The sequence below is a fragment of the Rana temporaria genome, chromosome 4 (genome assembly GCF_905171775.1).
Source record: "Rana temporaria chromosome 4, aRanTem1.1, whole genome shotgun sequence".
Lineage (NCBI taxonomy): Eukaryota > Metazoa > Chordata > Amphibia > Anura > Ranidae > Rana > Rana temporaria.
This window is the reverse complement of record NC_053492.1, coordinates 370,276,189-370,294,297: the sequence shown is the minus strand read 5'-3', so window position 1 is coordinate 370,294,297 and position 18,109 is coordinate 370,276,189. Positions and strand designations below refer to the sequence as shown.

The following is an 18,109-nucleotide window of genomic DNA, read 5'->3' as shown; positions in this document are numbered from 1 at the left end:
ACTTTTAAGACTGCTTAGGTACATTGTCTGACAATATTGTTTTGGTGTTAAATTTTTTCCTTAGGCTGCATTCACACCTGAGCGTCGGTCGTTCGGGCGTTTTTTTTCCGGCGTTTTGTCGCGTGTATTCATGCTTATTTGTGCGTTTGCATACAGCGTCGTCCGACGTTTTGTACTTCGACGTTTTTTATTTTAGCCAATAGGAAAAATTATCATCTTTTCATCACTTGTTGCTATGTTGGTAGATTTTTTTAATCTTCTCCCTGGGTGAAAAGTTCTATTGATAAAGCGACGAAACGCCCGTAGCAAACGCTCGTTGTCGCGCAAGTCGCTTGAATCGAGCGTTTCCATTACTTTCTATGGGAAATGGAAACGCTCAAATACGCCCAAACCGCCCGATACGCGCGACAAAAAAGGGTCCGGAACTTGTTTGAGCTTCAGTCGTTCGGCGTCAGGCAGATGTGAACCATCTTCATAGGGTATAATGTATTTTTTCCCCTCTAGCGTATTTGAGCGTCGCGCTTCAGGCGACAAAATATTGTAAAATAAAAGAATGGTCAGAGACATTTATTATTTGGATGAATAAATTATAGTTACAAAATGTATTAGATGTATGTACTTTTTGATACAGTGCATTTAGGGGGACTTAAGAATCGCTAGCACTTGGGACGTTGGATATAACCTTGAAATTACATTTTGTAACAAATCCAAAGACCTCATCCTTTAACTTGTAAACTAAATTTGAGTCTGCCTGCTCAACCGGGAATCTGTCCACTGATCCCCGCTGAGCAGGCGGATGTCTGGTTTATGTCCGCTCCTCTTATGCAGAGTGGCCACAGACACGGCCTGCTCTCCTCTATGGACAGTCCGATGTAAACGGACTGTCTGTTCGTTTACACCCAACTGCCTCTGATCCAATCTGCCAGAAGGATGGGAAATGTTCTAATCAATATTCCTATAGTTCCTGGTAGAAATGGCTCATAAAAATGGTGGGTGTTGTAGCGATTACCAGTTGGGTCCTGGAAACATCAAGCAAGCGTGCATATTCGCCAGCACACCAACGATCGTCAAACTACGTCCAAAAAAGTTTTAATGACAAAAATCATGTTTCGGAGTCACGCAGGACCCCTTCATCAGGCATGTGATAAAGTGCAACAGCAAAATATATATACAATAGTCACCAATAAAAACATGTGAAAATTGAAAAAAAGTTGATGTTAGAATCCCACCAAAAAATGTTTAAAAACCTGTTGGACATTAAAATCACTGCAATAGGCAATGGTACTGAGACCTAAAAAACGCACAATACCAATCGCATATCTGCCGTTGGTGTGCGAGTACTGGATCGGGTACACTAACCTGTTGTGTACAATCAGGAGCCGCCAGTCACGGCGTGCCACGTATGCTGTGCATGTGTTTAAAAGGGGAGGAAAGGTAAAGACAAAACGAGAGGAAAAGAAAGGAGGGAAACAAAGACAGGGAGGAAGAGAGAGAATGGAAAAGAAAGAAGGAAAGAAAAAAGGAAGCATAGGCAGGATGCTGAAAAATAATTCAGAAAAATATACATATACACAAAATTATGTATATATACCAAAAAATAAGGACAAAAAATTATAATAATGAAATATTATAATATTAAAATTAGTCAAAAATATGGAAAATATGAAAATAAAAAAATAATAAAATATAACCATATTACGAAAAATCATAAAAAAAAAAAAAATTAAGAAAAAATAGAGAAACGTTGGCGGGCAGGATTGGGTCAGATGTCAGCAGGTGACATCCGCCACTCCATTGAGGAGACTGGTGGGTCCAATCGGATCTGCCTGAAAAACTGACAGGTGGATCAGCCCAACCGTGTAAAAGGGGACCAACATTGTACACATATCTCTGTAAGACAAGGTCTATCTCTCCCTAACTCCCTAATCTCTAATTTCACTGACATCAGTAGAGAGAATATGAGAGTTACCATCAAATATTGATTGCTGGTTGTTGAATAACTGTGTAATATGTTTAAATGTCATACACTGATATAAATGTAATGTATGAGGGCCATTAAGATCAACATTTAAAGCTTACTCAATGGTGCTATGCTTAAGAATTAATCAACTCAGCTGATGTTCTCTTGAGCTGAGCTAATTAACTAGAAAGTCCTGATTTAAGTTTGATTGACACTAACTACTGTGTGGGCCTTTTTACTGACACCTCTGCCCTCCAGCTGTGGTAAAACTACAAATCCCATCAGGCCTCTGCCCCTAGGAGTCATGCCTTTGATTATCAGGGTCTTGCAATGTCTCATGGGACTTGTAGTTTCAAAACAGCTGGAGGGCTAAGTTTGCCTACCACTGCCTTAGATGCTCTCATCACTCCCCAGGACCCATTATTTCCTGATATATGGATGCTCAGGAAGATGAAGCTAGGATTTGGCATCATTCTACTGGGTCGGCCAGTCTTCTCAGCATTCCATGACATAATGTATATGATATAAATAAAAATGTTTGTTTAAATAGGAATATTCTTACAAAAAAAAAATGTGTAAAATTTCTAAAATTCTTGCTCTGGCTCAATTTTTTAGTGCCCAGCAAAATGACTAGAAATATTGTTGTCAAACACTTAGCAATCATTTATTGTTATCAGTTTTTTTATTTTTCTGTTTAACTGACAATAATGCCCCTGTTTTATTTCTGTAGTGTAAAACTGTACATTATATTGGTAACTTACTCCCAATTTGTAATCTTTTTTCCCTTAGGAATAGGGCTGGATTATGCTGAAAGTGTCAGGCAGCTGGGGCCCCTATGTGAAGCCGTGTATTTATATTTCTTGTCCTTGCCAAATGAGAAGTTTGAAGAAGCATTTCGAGAATACTTCCACTGGACAAACAATAACGAGGTATAAAGAAAACTTAAAATCACAGAAACTGTTTCATTTGATCTTGTACCCAGAAGCAGAAAAAAATGGAAACTATAGTCTGTATAGTGCCTACCGGTGTGACATGGAAATTCCTGCTTGAATTTTAGATTCTATAATAATTTTTATTTCTTTTTTTAAAACGATACTCTTGATTATAATTAAGACCTTTTTTATTTTTTTATCTGAGGTCATCTTCTATTAAACTGGTCTAAGTTGGTTTTATCCTTTCTTATACAATGTATGATGTCATCTTTTGAGTAGTAGATCCATGCTAAAATTGTTTTAGTTGAACTACTTTTAGTTTATGTTGGAACTACAACTCAATATTGCTAACATATACATATATGTGATCTTTTCTTTTGCTGCCACCCTATGTATTTCTGTATGCTAATTGTTAAAAATCAATAAACAAATTTGACAAGGAAATTCCTGCTTAAACACTGAAGGCCAAGTAGTCCGATACCCTCTGACAACCCACATGCCTCACTTCTTCCACACATCACCTCAAGACTCAAAATATTTGAAATATGAATATAAAATTACTATTAGCATGTTCGGTATTGATTTCCAGAACATAAGGTCAGGGGAAGAACTGTAATAGGGACTGTATGGTAACAACTGTCAAAAGTGTGATTTTTCTTTTTTTTTTTCCCCCTTTCTATTTTGTCACGTCTCTGGGAAAGGAAGAAATGGGGAATTTACAAACAGTATTATGTAGAAAAACCCAGCACGATTCAATATTCATTATGTGATATAGCTCCCCAAACTCACTAAGAGGTCAGGGAATTATTAATTTTTGTTTAGGGCCAGTTCACACCACAGAAACGCAGTCCAGATGTGTTTCTACATGTTTGTTTGCCTTCTGGTGCGGTTTTGACACATTCCAGGTGTGCACCCCCCTTTTTTTTAATATACATTTTATGTTATTATTTTTCATTTAATGCGTTGTAGTTTGTTTTTTATGCATTTTGGTGTTCTGTTGTGTTTTTGCTGCATTCCAGTAAACAGTACAGTTCTTTGCAGAAAAAAATGCAGCATTTTCTACTTTTGTTGACTGTACTGGAGTGCACTGCAATGCTGTGAAGTTTGCCATTGGAATCCATGCGTTTTTGGTGTGAACCGGCCCTTTTTTTTGTTTTGTTCATACCACAAATATGAGCTAAAATGACTGGTTTTATTCACACTGCAGTTTATACAGGTACTGTCTATGACAGGGCTTGACAAATTTGCTTTGAATCTAGGAGCTAGCTAACAAAGTTAGTGGTATATCGCTACAGATAGGAGCCATGTTGTTTTTTTTTTGTTTTTTTTAACCACCTGCATGCATTCTTGCCAAGGCCAATTTTCAGCAGCCTGTTGTGAGCACCATTGATGGAGCTCAACTTCTGGGGGGGTTATCTAGTGGGCAGGAAGGATAGGGTGGACCACGGATCCCATGGCCAGGGGAAGGCCAAAGTCCCCCATAGAGTAGGGGTCAGGGGGGGGTGGAAGTTGGGAGGTGGGGTGGGGTTTTCGGGTGGGATCTCTCTTCAATGCACAGCAAAGGTGATATTAGACGTGCCAGGTTCAGAGCCTAGGTCCAATGAATGCCGTAAAAATAGTAATTAGTGAGGTCAGCCTAACAATAGGGATTCAGACGCTGAGATGGCTACACAATGATGGAAGTAGGTTGTGGGAATGTCGTGATATAAGATGGCTACATTAAAAATTGTATCTTACAATGTTGGGGGCTTAATTCCCCCATAAAAAGGTCCAACATCTTAAGGGAATTAAAGTACCTTAAAGCGGGGGTTCACCCTAAAAGAATTATATACAATTACATCCAGCATACTTCGGATATGTAAAGTATGCTGGACTTTTTTTTTTTCGGGGCACATACAGTTTAAAAGTTATTTTTCATCCGACTTCCGGGTTCTCTCTGCTGCGGGGGAATAGGCGTTCCTAGGCAGTGGTGTAGATGATTGATGTGCTGTTATGGCGCGTCACGCTTTCCGAAAATATCCCAGCTGGACTCGGCTCTGTACGGCGCCTGCGCAGTCAGCTCTACACGGCACATCAATCATCTACACCGCTGCCTAGGAACGCCTATTCCCCGCGGCAGAGAGAACCCGAACTGAGTGAAACAAACTTTTAAACGGTATGTGCCCCGAAAAAAAAAAGAAGTCCAGCATACTTTACATATCCGAAGTATGCTGGATGTAATGGTGAATAGATGTTTTTTAGGGTGAACCGCTTTAAAGCAGATGTAGTCCTACTACAAGAGACGCATATTTCCCAGGACTCAAATCCTAAAATTTGGTCATATGATTACCCAACCGGGTATTATGGAGACTCCCCAACCAAACGTACTAAGGAGGGTCGCTATAGGTTTTGCTAGAGGAGTAAGGTTCACCACGGCTGATAGAATAGTGGACCCCGAAGGGCGCTATCTGCTCTTAAGGGGCAGAATAAATTAGGTGGAATACTCCAAAGGGGTGGTGGAGAAATTTATGAATTTTAAGATGGGTGGAGCCATCATGGCCGGAGATTTAAATTTTTGTATGGACCCTGAAGTGGACAGTACGTCTCGGGCACAGTGGACTGGAACGGCACAGCGGAAGTTACTTAAAAATAAGTTGCACCAACACCAATTGATGGATGTATGGAGAATTCAATACACAAAAATACACGACTATACGTTCCACTCCGCTGTGCACGGGACGTACTCAAGAATCAACCTATTTTTGGTAGAGCATATGATGCTCAACGCAGTGACAAGTTCAAACATAGAAATTGCGACCTTTTCAGATCACGCTCCAATATCACTGAAATTAAAACTAGAGGGTGTACAAAACAGGACCAATGTATGGAGACTGAATGAAGAATTGATACAGGACGTAAAGGTCGCAGATATGATTAAAAAAGAGCTGGATATTTCGTTTTTGCCTTTTTATTTCAGACTATGGTTAATGTTAGGCGGGCATGTGGTGCTTAGGTGCCCAGCCTTGCCTCGGGCGCTCAGGATGTTCTTGGAATGTTCTTCTTTTTTTTTTTTCCCTGTCTTATTATTATGTACATTTATTAGGCGTCCCATGGCGCCCCTAGCTGTTCCAAGAATTGTTTCACTGTTACTTTGGGAGTGTAATTAGCATTGCAGGGGGTAGGGGTTCTGGTCTATCCCGCCCCCCACTTGTTGGGGGGGACGCCTGCTCAACTGGACCGAACGTCCAGGGTGGGCGGATGACCTCCGCTCCCTTACTTTTCCAGAGCCCCATCCCAAATGCATGCCCGACTGTGTTCGGATTATGTTAAGTAATGATGTTCCACTGTCAATGTATCTTGTATTTGTTTTGACTTTCTTTTAAAATAAAATACTAATTATATAAAAAAAAAAGAGCTGGAGCTGTACTTTTAAACAAATAGTTCAGAGGAGATATCAGAAGCCACCGTATGGGAGGCCCATAAGGCTATATCAGGGGGATCTTGATTGCAATAGGAACAGCGAGAAAAAAAAAGAGAGCAGACAGAAAGGCGAGGAGTTATATAAAGAAATCCATGATTTTGAGCATTATCACAAAAATACAGGAGACCACGGAATAGCACTGGAAGTTATCAGAAAAAGAGAGGAATTAAAAGAACAGATTAAACAGGTAAACAGAACGCAGTTTTTTAGGCTAAAAGAGCGATACCAATGGGGGGACACGTCGGCTGAATATTTATCCAAATTATAAGAAAAAAATAATCGGGGCGAATTTTATTGAAAGTATACAAACGGGTAACGGGGAAAAGGTATTTTCAACCCCTGAGATAGCGCAGGCTTTTCAAGATTAATACGGGAAATTATACTCTAACTCAAATAGATCCCCCAGAAAAGGTTAAAAAGAGACTAGATAACTCCAGAGTTCTGTTTAAATGAGGTAGGTCTAAAAAAAATACCCCCAGATAAACACAGTTCTTTAGAGGATCCCATAACAGAAGCAAAGATATTTAGAATCTTAAAAGAATCACCAGCCGGGAAAAGCCCAGGTCCTGATGGGTTGTCGACTGCATATTCTATAAAGTTTAGTGACATTTTAGTTCCCAAGATGTGTTCATACATGAATGGGATAGGGGCCAACTGGGACATACAACACAAAGAACTAGAGGCCGCAATTGCCATCATCCCAAAGGAGGGTAAAGACCCCTCATTGTGTTCTAGCTATCGGCCTATTTCTTTATTGAACGCCAAGGTGAAATTGTTCACGAAGGTACTAGCCAGTAGGCTAGACAGTGAGGAATGACTTGGTGTACGCAGACCAAGTGGGTTTTATCCCAGGTAGGGAAAGCAAGGATAATGGCATCAGAACCCCTTTACTGATACAAAAGATAGTAAATCCCCAGGACTGCTACGGTCGCCGTTACGGTCGCTGCTATAGACGCCGAAATAGCGTTTGACAGAGTAGACTGGGGATTTATGTGGAATACATTGGAGGCATTTGGAGTAGGCCCTATGATGATTCGATGGATAAATGCTCTATATAATCATCCCACAGCAAGGATTAAAATTAATGGGACAATGTCTGCGTCCTTTGAAATGTTTAATGGGACGCGACAGGTATGTCCCCGTTATTGTTTGTTCAGGGGAATATTGATCGAGGGGGAGTAACGTAAACTAGCGGCCTATGCGATGATATTTTGTTTTATATTACAAGCCCCGGGACAACCCTCCCCAACCTTATGAAAACCCTAAAAATCTATGGCGAGGTAGCAAATTTCAAAATAAATCCTTTAAAATCGGAAATCCTCAATATAAGTGTGAAGATACAGAAGGAGAGAATTTTAAAACAGGACTTCCCATTTGTATGGATGGACACTGAGTTAAAATACTTAGGAGTTAAAATAACATCCTCATTGGAGACCACTTACCAGCTGAACTTTATTCCTCTGTTGAATGACGACTTAAACAAAATAGCCTCTAGACAAAGGTCATGGATAGGTAGGATAAACTGTTTTAAAATGGTAATCCTTCCTAAAATATTATACAAGATGCAGATGTTACCGATCCCAATCCCAGATACATATTTTAAAATACTAAATACGCTATTGCATAGGTTTATTTGGCAGAATAAAAAGCCCTGTATAAGATTGGCGGTGTTAATGAGAGATAAGGCACAAGGTGGGTTGGGGCTACCAGATTTAAAAATGTATTACACCGCTATTCTTATGTCACGGGTGGTTGGGTAAAAAAGAATAAAGAAAAAATATGGGTTAGATTGGAAAGTCAGATTAGTAAGGTCACCTTGGGGAAAGTGATATGGATCCCAACACATACAGTATAAGAGATTTAGACGAGCACACTCACACGATCACACGTATAGCAATGGCAATATAGGACACAGTGGGAAAAAAGAGTCTGTTTGGGAATTGGATTACACAAAAAGACGCACAATTAAAAGATATCACAGTGGGTGGTAAAATATGCACTTTTCAGGAATTGACCAATAAAAAATAGGTAATGGTAGAAAATAGGTAATGGTAGTAAATAGGTGGAGGTATGCACAGTTGAAACACTTTGTGGAGTCCCTACCCCAACCGATTAGGTCTGAGGGCAGCCTGCTCCCATTAGAGAGGCTGTTCTCGGCTTCAGACGGACGGAGAGGGATCTCGAAGATATACAGAATTTTGACTGGACTAAAGATATTGTGGCCTCCCCCATTTATTAAAAAATGGGAGGAAGAGATGGGAACAGGGGATAATGAAATTGATGTCGGTAAAATATTACGGTTGACACATGCTATATCACCGGATTGTAGTATGACAGAAATGAACTATAAGTGTTTGGCATGCTGGTATATAACACCTGATAAATTACATCGGTACCAAGAGGTCGCCTCCAACTCATGTTGGAGGGGATGTGCGGAAACTGGAACTATGTTCCATATATGGTGGACATGCCCCAAAATAAAAACATATTGGAAAGAAGTATTATTAACAATATAAAATTACTGGAACTAAAATACCTGAGGACCCATGGGTCTGTCTGTTCCACTGGGGCAGTATGTCCATTAAACAGTATAAGAGAACATTGCTTCCCCATCTCCTAAACGCAGCAAAAAGTGTAATTCCTAGACAGTGGAACGATACCGAGAGCCCTTCGCTGAGGAGTTGGTTATGTAAAATCAACAAAACGTACAATATGGAATTTTTAAGGTTTAGTGGCGAAACGGGTGAAGAAGGTTTCGTAAGGAGATGGAAGGATTGGTTGATGTACAGGCAATCACTGAGATACGCTGAAAGGATGAAGGAGGAAAGGGTAGAGGAGCGAGTCTGAGAGGGTCGGAAAAAAAGACTGGCATTTGGAGAGATCAGGGGTGGGGTGCATAATTACTCATATATTACGCTCATATGCATAATTACTAAACCGCATGTTTTTTTTGTTTTTTGTTTTCGATCCACTGTACCTTAGTAATCCTTTATGTTACTAGCCGCTTCCTGTATATGGATTCATCGGGTAGTGTGCGGGTATTCCGTCACTTCCTCAATGCCGCAATGTCTCCTGGGAGCTTTTGTCATCGTTCCCAGGAGACATTGCGGAGGTCTGCGGAGGTCTGCTTGATTTAGAAAGAACTTTAAGCAAGTTCTTTCTAAATCCCGCGATAACTCATGGCAGACCTCCGCAATGTCTCCTGGGAACAATGACAAAAGCTTCCAGGAAACATTGCGGCATCGAGGAAGTGACGGAATACCCGCACACTACCCGATGAATCCATATACAGGAAGCGGCCAGTAACATAAAGAATTACTAAGGTTCACCTGCCCCTGACAGTGACTCGAGCTGGGCATCACCGCTTAGTGAAGGATTGGCTCGGCTGCTCTAGTCCTGCAAAGGGAACTGCGTTCCTGCTGTGAAAAAAGTGCAGGGACGCCGTTCCCGCAGGACTTGAGCCCTGGTGGGGTGGGTGGATTTTGGATTTCCTCCCTGATGGGGTGGGTGGTATTAATTTTAGACTGTTTTCATTTTGCATTCGTGGGGCCAGTAGTGGCAGCCCGACTCCGCCTGAATTTATGTTGTTTGAATTTTTGTCTAAAACAAAAAAAAACGAATAAAGAAATGGAAAAAATAAATGAACTAATGCAGCCACCACATCTAAGGATTGGCAAGCTCAAGATCATAATAAAAAAACTTACAGAGCTTCTAAGTGCTGGTTCACACAGGGGTGGCTTCAGTCATCTGACTCTGAAGCCGCCCCGTACAGCACGGTTTACAAAAAGTAGTCAAGGAACCTTTTTCTAAATCGGAGCAACATGGGTTGCTCCTATTAGAATGATTCCATTGCAATACATGGAGTGCGATTTGTCAGGCGGCTAAGTCGCCTGACAGGTCGCCCCTGTTTGAATTGGCACTAATTCTTCCCCAGTCATAAAAAGAAAAATCACTGTTGCTTTGTTTCATTTCTATTCCTGGCTGATATTATACATTTATCATATGAAAATATATTGTTCTCAGTTGTTTCTCAGTGTGCCTACTGTACTAAAAAGCATGGATGGAACAAGGATCTCCCTATTGTTGATGAAGATGACATCTTGCTTAGAGCGTGCCCTTGGAGATGTAAGTAAGGCGGTATTATGAACATTAACAAACATGCTGAGAAACAGTTTTGCACCTAAAGTATAAAGAATGTAAGATGTATGCCACTATGCATACTTTTCACTTACAGCTAAATGTGTCCTGATATACAACATTGTAGGCTTAGGGTGATGCCAGTGGGGACTGAAACATACTGTGTTATCACTTATATTAGAAGTATGTTTCTCAGACACTGAGCCATGCCAAGTTGATACATGCCCACCATGGATTTCTAATGAGGATTACCTTCTGTCACCCTACTAGAAAACAATGAATCTCACTGAATCCTATGCTGAGCTGATATCCCGTTGTCAGCTCAGAGCAGAAAACATGCTATTGTTTCCATCCTTGGAATTGGATTTAGACAAGGGGAGAATACATTCAAACCGTGTGTAGAAAGTGAAGGGATTATACCAAGAACCACAGATCTGACAAGCTAAAGAGTTATCCAGGTCTCCACTGTTCTACAGCATTGTATCTATTGTATGTATACTATATAATAATTACGTCACCTCCACTAGGGCTGGATCAGCTACAAAGCAACCTTGGCAAAAGTTTAGGGGCCCAGCTAAAATCTTCATGCTCTTGCATTATACTGGGGGGTGGGGATATAATGCAGTTGGTCAAATGTGTGCACCTTCCTGTCAATTTATGTCTGATGGGAATATGCCGCTACAGACAATGCAAATGGAGTGGCTTCTCTGTGCCTATTGCAATCCTTATCAGTGTTAATTGACGTATGGGGGACCAAAGAGGCTATCCTATGGTGCATCACCCGTGATCATCACATAGTGGGTGCCATGCAGGACAGACTGTCAGTGTACGCAGTCTGCCTGTACATCATACAGGCATGCAGTTTCACAAAGATAGGAAAAATCAATGAATTATCAGAGTGCTCAACAGTGCCCTAGTAGTCCATGACAACTACAAAAAAGACTACAAAAGACAGCCGCAAAGGTACTGGTAGCTCATTCATTCACAGAACTCTGTAAATGAATGACGCACCCTACTCAGTCGCACTTTTTTCAAATAGTGACCGCTTATATGGGGAGAAAATCCCCCGCCTCCTGTCACAGAGAGGGCTCAGATCAGTGAGCAGCTGCAAGAGTGGCAACATGTTACCGGTGTAACATGTTCCCAAAGGTGAACTTATCTTTTAAGGGTACTTTAATTATTGTAAAATAGAAAGTTCTGTTTTCCTCTTAAAGTGTTTAAACTGTTTATTTTACTTTGTAGGTGTATTTAACAATTGGCAAAGACTGTCCCTTCTTGCTGAGAGACCTCGTTGCATCTGAAGAGTTGGCAACAATCTTTGGTAAATCTGTTGTAAGTCATTACATTTTCCCAGTTAAAGAACCGCTAAAATATAATACACCAGTGCTTGCTGTTACACACATCATTAATTAATACACAATATGTGCTGGTCTTCTTATTCTTTCCCAGAAAGTACACATTTTTTGGTGTTATATTACATAAGTCTCTTTTATATTATATTTCTTAGCATGTACACCCACAAGCTAAATGTGAATATTTTATTGATGTGTATCTAAACCCAACATTTTACTTTTGCTTGGGTAAGTTTAATGAGGGGTTAGAACACCTGAGAAGTTATATTGCGAATATGAATGACTTGTATAGCACTACACATGCAAACTGAATCGCCTCTGGGCGCTTTTTCCAGCCAGAGTCTGCTTGGCTGGTGCGGTCATTTTACCCCGTAGGATCGTGACGTGCTTGGGACACACAGTCATACACACAGATATACATATATATGTATATATGTATAAAAGGGATCCTGTGAGGTCCTAGACATAAGCATTTGATATCTGATTTTGTAAATAAAGGACAAGATTATCACTATACCTATGTGTGCCGGTGAAGATCCTTATTTTCCTAGGTTAGAACCTCTCAACTTTTTTTTTTTTTGTCTGTGTGTTTTCTAGGGAAATTAATCTTTCCTGTTTTTCCTGGTATTCACTGTCATCTGGACTGAAAATTATGGGTTGTCAAACATTTTAAGCATCCTCCAAAACAGGGAATAGAGGAAAAATGTATGCTGACAACTAAGAGAGAATTTACATCACTTTAGAGATATTTCCCCTGACGTCCTGTTGTGTTTACAGGCAGCAAGTGAAGGCAAGTCTTGTAAATGGGACACAGCAAAAAAAAATGTTTAATTTAAACTAGGAGAGGCATGATGCCTGTTGTATAATAAATGAGCAAATACCATGCCATCATAACACAAAGGAAGGAAAGAAAACATAAAAATGAGCATAAGACCAATATGCTCCTAGTTAACTGTAATTGGTGATGGGAGTCTTTAAAAGTCCAATAGCATATCTGACACTTGTTTCATGGCTGCCACACCTCACTGGAGCAAGATCCTCACTTGTGCACATATGGAAGAATAAACAGAAAAAGGGGCGGACACCTACAAAGTGTAGCTTTATTAAATTCACAAATTAAAATGCGCATTATATACACTCACTGTGAAAAGATAAGGAACTGAATCAAACATCCCAGACTTTGTATATTACACCCATGGTGACAGATTATTGGCTAGTGGAGCGATGGAAGCAAGACACAGGCAGCAGAGTTTGGCAAGAAAGGGACCAAGCTATTCAGAGTGTAGCAAGGAAGCCGGGTCCGAGTGCTACAACCAGCTTAGCCGATGACAGGACAGAACAGTGGCTGGCAATCCCCAGGGCTGAAAGGATGACATCACAAACTCTGCTGCTTTTTTCTGCTTTTCCAAAACTTGTTGTTTTTACCATTGAATTTAATAAAGCTACACTTAGTGGTTAACGCCCTCTCTCTCTGTTTGTTTTTCCATAAATCTTATGTTTGTGTCTGTTTAGTCAACTTAGGTAGATCATGTCATATTGTACCCTGTTGAGGAATCAGCTTACTGCTAAGTGCAGCTCTATACTGGCATACTTACCAGCAATAGTTAGGAAATTAAAGGATACTATCATCATTTGTGTGATCATGTTCAAAAGTATGTTTGAACTATTTTAGATTACTGTACAGCTTGCAGTTTCATAAAGCACAACTTTTGTGTCATTTTTTTTAATCTTATTTTTTGCCTCCTAAATTAATACATTCATATATAGTTGGTTATTTCCTCTAATACTCTTGCTTTTTACAACCAGATGGATGTTCTGAGGATTTTTATCGGTTCTCCAGAAAGTTTGAACCTCCGTAACATCTTATGGCATGGATTTGCTTCACCTCATGAAATTCCCCCTAAGTAAGTTGAAATACAGTACGAGTCAAAAAAAATTACGTCCTGCCACAGGTGGAAACTTTTATTTCCAAACTGAGAAACATAGTGCAGTAAAAGCATGGTAATCATAAAGAGCTGCAAAGTTTCTAGAGATTGATGTTAAGATTTTTAAAGAGTAACTCCACTTTTGTTGGGGGAAAAAAAAAAACATTCTCTGGGTGATCTATCTACATGTATGTTTTAACACACTTTGTAGTTCTGAAGATTTATAATGATCAATCACCTGCAAGGCTCTGAGGAATGTGGCAGAGACTCCATCCCTATAGGCTGATTTTTATTTGGATGTATCTCACCAAAAATGAAATTTCTCTTATCGTCCATGGACGGACACAGCTCCTTAAATCTTGACAAGTGGGTTATGTTCCCTGTTTACAGGAGAGGACTAGGCAGAAACATGTTAAATAGTTAAATACATGTTACAATAACAGAGTTGAACAACCAGGGGGAGGTCCCTCCAGACATAACCCTCCTCACTGTAGCATGCAGCCTCAGTTTCGTTCTGCCTAGCAAAGGAGAAGGACGTATGGCTCCCTTTGGGCCCAGCGCCCTGAGGAGAAATTTTATTTTATTTTACTTTTTCTTGAAGAATCTTCTTTCAACTGTCGGCTGAGAGACAGGCTGGATAATATAGATCCTTGTAGTCTACTCAGTCCGACCAGAAAGCGTGGACACACCTTTGCAAAGAGGCTGGGTCTGCCACGCCATACCCCATGACTCCTGGGGTGGCCGGTGCGCTTTGCTCCGAGGTCCACATATGACTGGGCTGTGGTGTTGTCTCACTCACAGTGGACCGGGCCAACAGCTACCTCTATTGCGGTTGTAGTTCTGTCAGGAATGCGTCAGCGAGTCCTTGCTTGGACGGGTAAGTACAGTCCCTCCTGCTTCGGTGGGTTGGTACGGCTGGGCATTCCTGGGGTTCGGGGGTCCTCTTCTCCTCCCTTCCCTGCTCCTTTTCCCTTGCTGCATTGCTAACATCTTTCCTCGTGTCTTCCTCTCCCGGCCCGTCAGTCTGCCTTGGGCAGTGTGGGATTTGCTAAGCTGCGGGGTAATTTTACCTTTCCTGCAGGACGAGAGTTTTGGGGTTTTCTATGGGCCTCAGGCCCTAAATACCTTTGTGAACGTCGGGTAGTTCCGCATGGAATCCATTAGTTCGGTGGTAGCTGCGCTCCATCCGGGGGATGTCCTGACGTCCTCGGACATCAGGGCGCATACATGCATGTCCCGTTTTGCGCATGTCAGTGTTTTTTTCTGTGCTTCGTGATGAGAGAGGGTCTCTGTCAGCCTGTGGCCCTCCCTTTTGATCTGGCGTCAGCACCATGGGTTTTCAGCTAGGAGCTCGCACTTATCCTAACTTAGTTGGGACAGCGAGGCTTTGCCTCATTGGCTACTTGGACGACTTCTTCTGAGAGCAGCTTCTGTCTCCGACCTAGTGGATGGGTTATTCCCATTCAGACCCTCCGAAGATTTGGGTGGGTGTTAAACGTTTAGGCCAGAAGGTGTAGCTCAGTGGCAGCAAGCCTGCCCTCCATGTGTGCGACCCAGTGTTCAAATCCTGGGCATGCTAGGTTCCGACTCAGTGTTGGAGTATCTATTGTTGATCCAGACTCCTCGGTGGCAAAGGTCTTTCTTCCCCTGGAGAAATTGCAGACTCTTCAGTCTGCGGTGAAGGTATTGGCATCACGCTATCGGTCTTCTCTCCGGGCGCCTGCTGGTTTGGGGCCTGTAGGTAGCCTCCTTCAAGGCGGTACTGTATGCCCAGTTCCACACCCTGGTTTTCCAGGGGTAATACTGTCCAGGTGGTAAAAATCTCTTGTCGCTGAAATCATCAGATTCCGGTGCGCCACCTAGTCAGAGTCTCTCTGAGTTGGTGACAGAGATCCCCGACTCTTCGGTCCGGGAAGTTGTTTATTCCTTCCAGTGGTTGGTGTTTACGACAGATGACAGCTCACGTGTTGTGAACCTGGGGAGTTCACAAAACTAGGGGGGTCCAGTCGGCCCTGAGTCGCTGGACTTGTGTGGACCTATGGCCACAACTCCCTGAATGTGTCTGGTCTCGGTAGGTACCCAGGGTCGGGCCTGGCTAGTGCCTGGGTGGGTGACCGCCTGGGAATACCAGGTGCTGTCTACTGTTCATTGTCCTACTATTTTAGGCGATCAGGCTATGCTTCTCGTGGTCGACCGATCTGGTTTCAGCCGGATAACGCCACGGCCATGGCTTTGGTCTACCATCAGGTATACCGGCAGGCGGACTACTGGAGTCGCCAGATGCTGGACCAGGGCGACTGGTCTTTGTGCTTGGGGTGTTTCGGCTCCCTTGCAGGAGGTGAGCCTCACAGGGCATGGATCTCCTGGCCGCTCGTCTCCGCCGCAAGGGTGTCAAAGTTAGTGGCCAGGTCTAGTGATCTGGTACAGACGCGTCAGTCGCGCTGGTGGCCCTGTGGGGTCTGTATGTCCATGGTAGTTGCTTCCTCGGCCGCTCCACAGAGTGGAGGCTGAGGAGATCGTGATGATTCTAATCGCTCCAGATTGACCTTGGCGTCTTTGGTACGCTGATATCGGGTGCCTAGTAGCGGAGGTACCCTGGCGGTTGCCAGGGCAGGAGGTTCCTCTGTCTCGAGGTCCCATACTTCCTCCTGTTGTACAGTCACTGACTTGCTCAACATGGTTGTTGGAAGCCAGACTTTAGGTGACCGGGGTCTGTCTGACTCGGTCATCTCAACAATGCTGAGGGCACCGTAGTCTTCTTCCGGAGGATCTACCGTCTCACCTCTCTTGGTGCGAAGGGATGGAGTGACGTCCACTGATGTACTCAGTGTCCAGGGTCCTGCTGTTTTTTTAAAGCTTGGAGTGGATCTAAAAATTGCTTAAAGCACTGTTTGGGGGCAGATTCAGCCTTGGCTGTGTTCTTTCAGTGGCCTTTTTGCGGTCCGTTCCCTGGTGGGTGCCCTTTTTTGTGTGCAGGGGGTTTGTCATATACTTTCCCCTCTTGTCCCATCTCTTCCCCCATGAGTTTTGACCCTGGTGCTCTCGGTTCTTCAGGAACCTTCCTTTGGAAACATCAGAGAGATTTTCTCTTGACACTATCTCAGAAGGTGGCCCCTTTAGTGGCCTTTACCTCTGTTAGAGGGGTTTCTGAGTTGGCGGTCTTGTCTTGCAAGCCGCCATGCTTGATCCTCCATAAGGATTAGGTGATGGTGCGCCCGCTACCTTCCCTTTTTCCGAAGGAGGTTCGGCCTTTCATACTTTAGGCGTGGTACACGCTTTGCGGGTATACCAGCTTACTACGGCTCCGTTTCGTAGCTTCTGACTCTCTTTTGTGTCGGGGTCTGGTCCACAAAAGGGCCTGGCGATCAGGCAGACCGTCATACAGGCCTATGCTCCTAAGGGGCGGGGCCCCCTTTCCGGTCACGGCAATTGGTGCTTCCTGTTTTTTTTTTCCGACATCATGCGTCGGTCTCACAGGTGTGCGAGGCGGCGACTTGCTCGTCCTTTCACGCTTTTTCCAGAATTTACATGGTTGCTGTGAGTGCATCTTATGTTTTTTTTTCAGCCGCTAGTTTTTGCCCGCGGCTGTTTAAAGTTGCACCTCCTCCGTTGAGGAGCTCTGCTTGCTTTGGGGTGAAGTTAAAATTGGTTTACTGATATATTTCCCACCCCTCGTTTTTTGACACTGCTTGGGGACGTCCCACTTGTCAAGATTTAAGGAGCTGTGTCCGTCCATGGACGATAAGAGAAAATAGGATTTTTTGTACTCACCGTAAAATCCTTTTCTCTGAAGTCCATGGACGGACACAGCTCCCACCCCTCATTTTTAGGTTTGTACTGCTTGTTACGAACTGAGGCTGCATGCTACAGTGAGGAGGGTTATGTCTGGAGGGACCGCCAGACAGAGGGGCTGTTCAACTCTGTTAAAGTAACATGTATTTAACTATTTAACATGTTTCTGCCTAGTCCTCTCCTGTAAACAGGGAACATAACCCACTTGTCAAGATTTAAGAAGCTGTGTCCGTCCATGGACTTCAGAGAAAAGGATTTTACGGTGAGTACAAAAAATCCTATTTTTTGTTGTGGGAGATGCCAAAAATCTGACTTGTAACTTCAGACTTCTGGGAAAATCAGTAAGATTAATCGCACAGCAGGAAATTACATTTCTGGGAGGAGGGGGCGTTGTGTACAGAACACCTCCAGGTAGCCATATTGCATTGCATTTTACAGAAAATTACAGAGCTGCACATTGAAAAGGAAAGGTACTTTTTAATAACATTCAAGTACAATGTGTCACAATTGTATATGCTATATTTGTTTATTTTTATTTGCTATTTTTTTCC

The 18,109-nt window shown here is 42.5% G+C and overlaps 1 protein-coding gene across 2 annotated transcripts in view; it reads left to right on the top strand.

The window, feature by feature from the left end:
- ERMARD (ER membrane associated RNA degradation) overlaps positions 1–18,109 on the top strand; it is a 111,658-nt gene that overhangs the window by 15,526 nt on the left and 78,023 nt on the right. For both annotated transcript variants that reach the window (XM_040350932.1, XM_040350933.1), the window contains exons 3-6: positions 2,750–2,889; positions 10,376–10,477; positions 11,732–11,821; positions 13,648–13,745. In XM_040350932.1, coding sequence (XP_040206866.1) covers positions 2,750–2,889; positions 10,376–10,477; positions 11,732–11,821; positions 13,648–13,745 — 430 coding nt within the window. The remainder of the gene's footprint in view (positions 1–2,749; positions 2,890–10,375; positions 10,478–11,731; positions 11,822–13,647; positions 13,746–18,109) is intronic.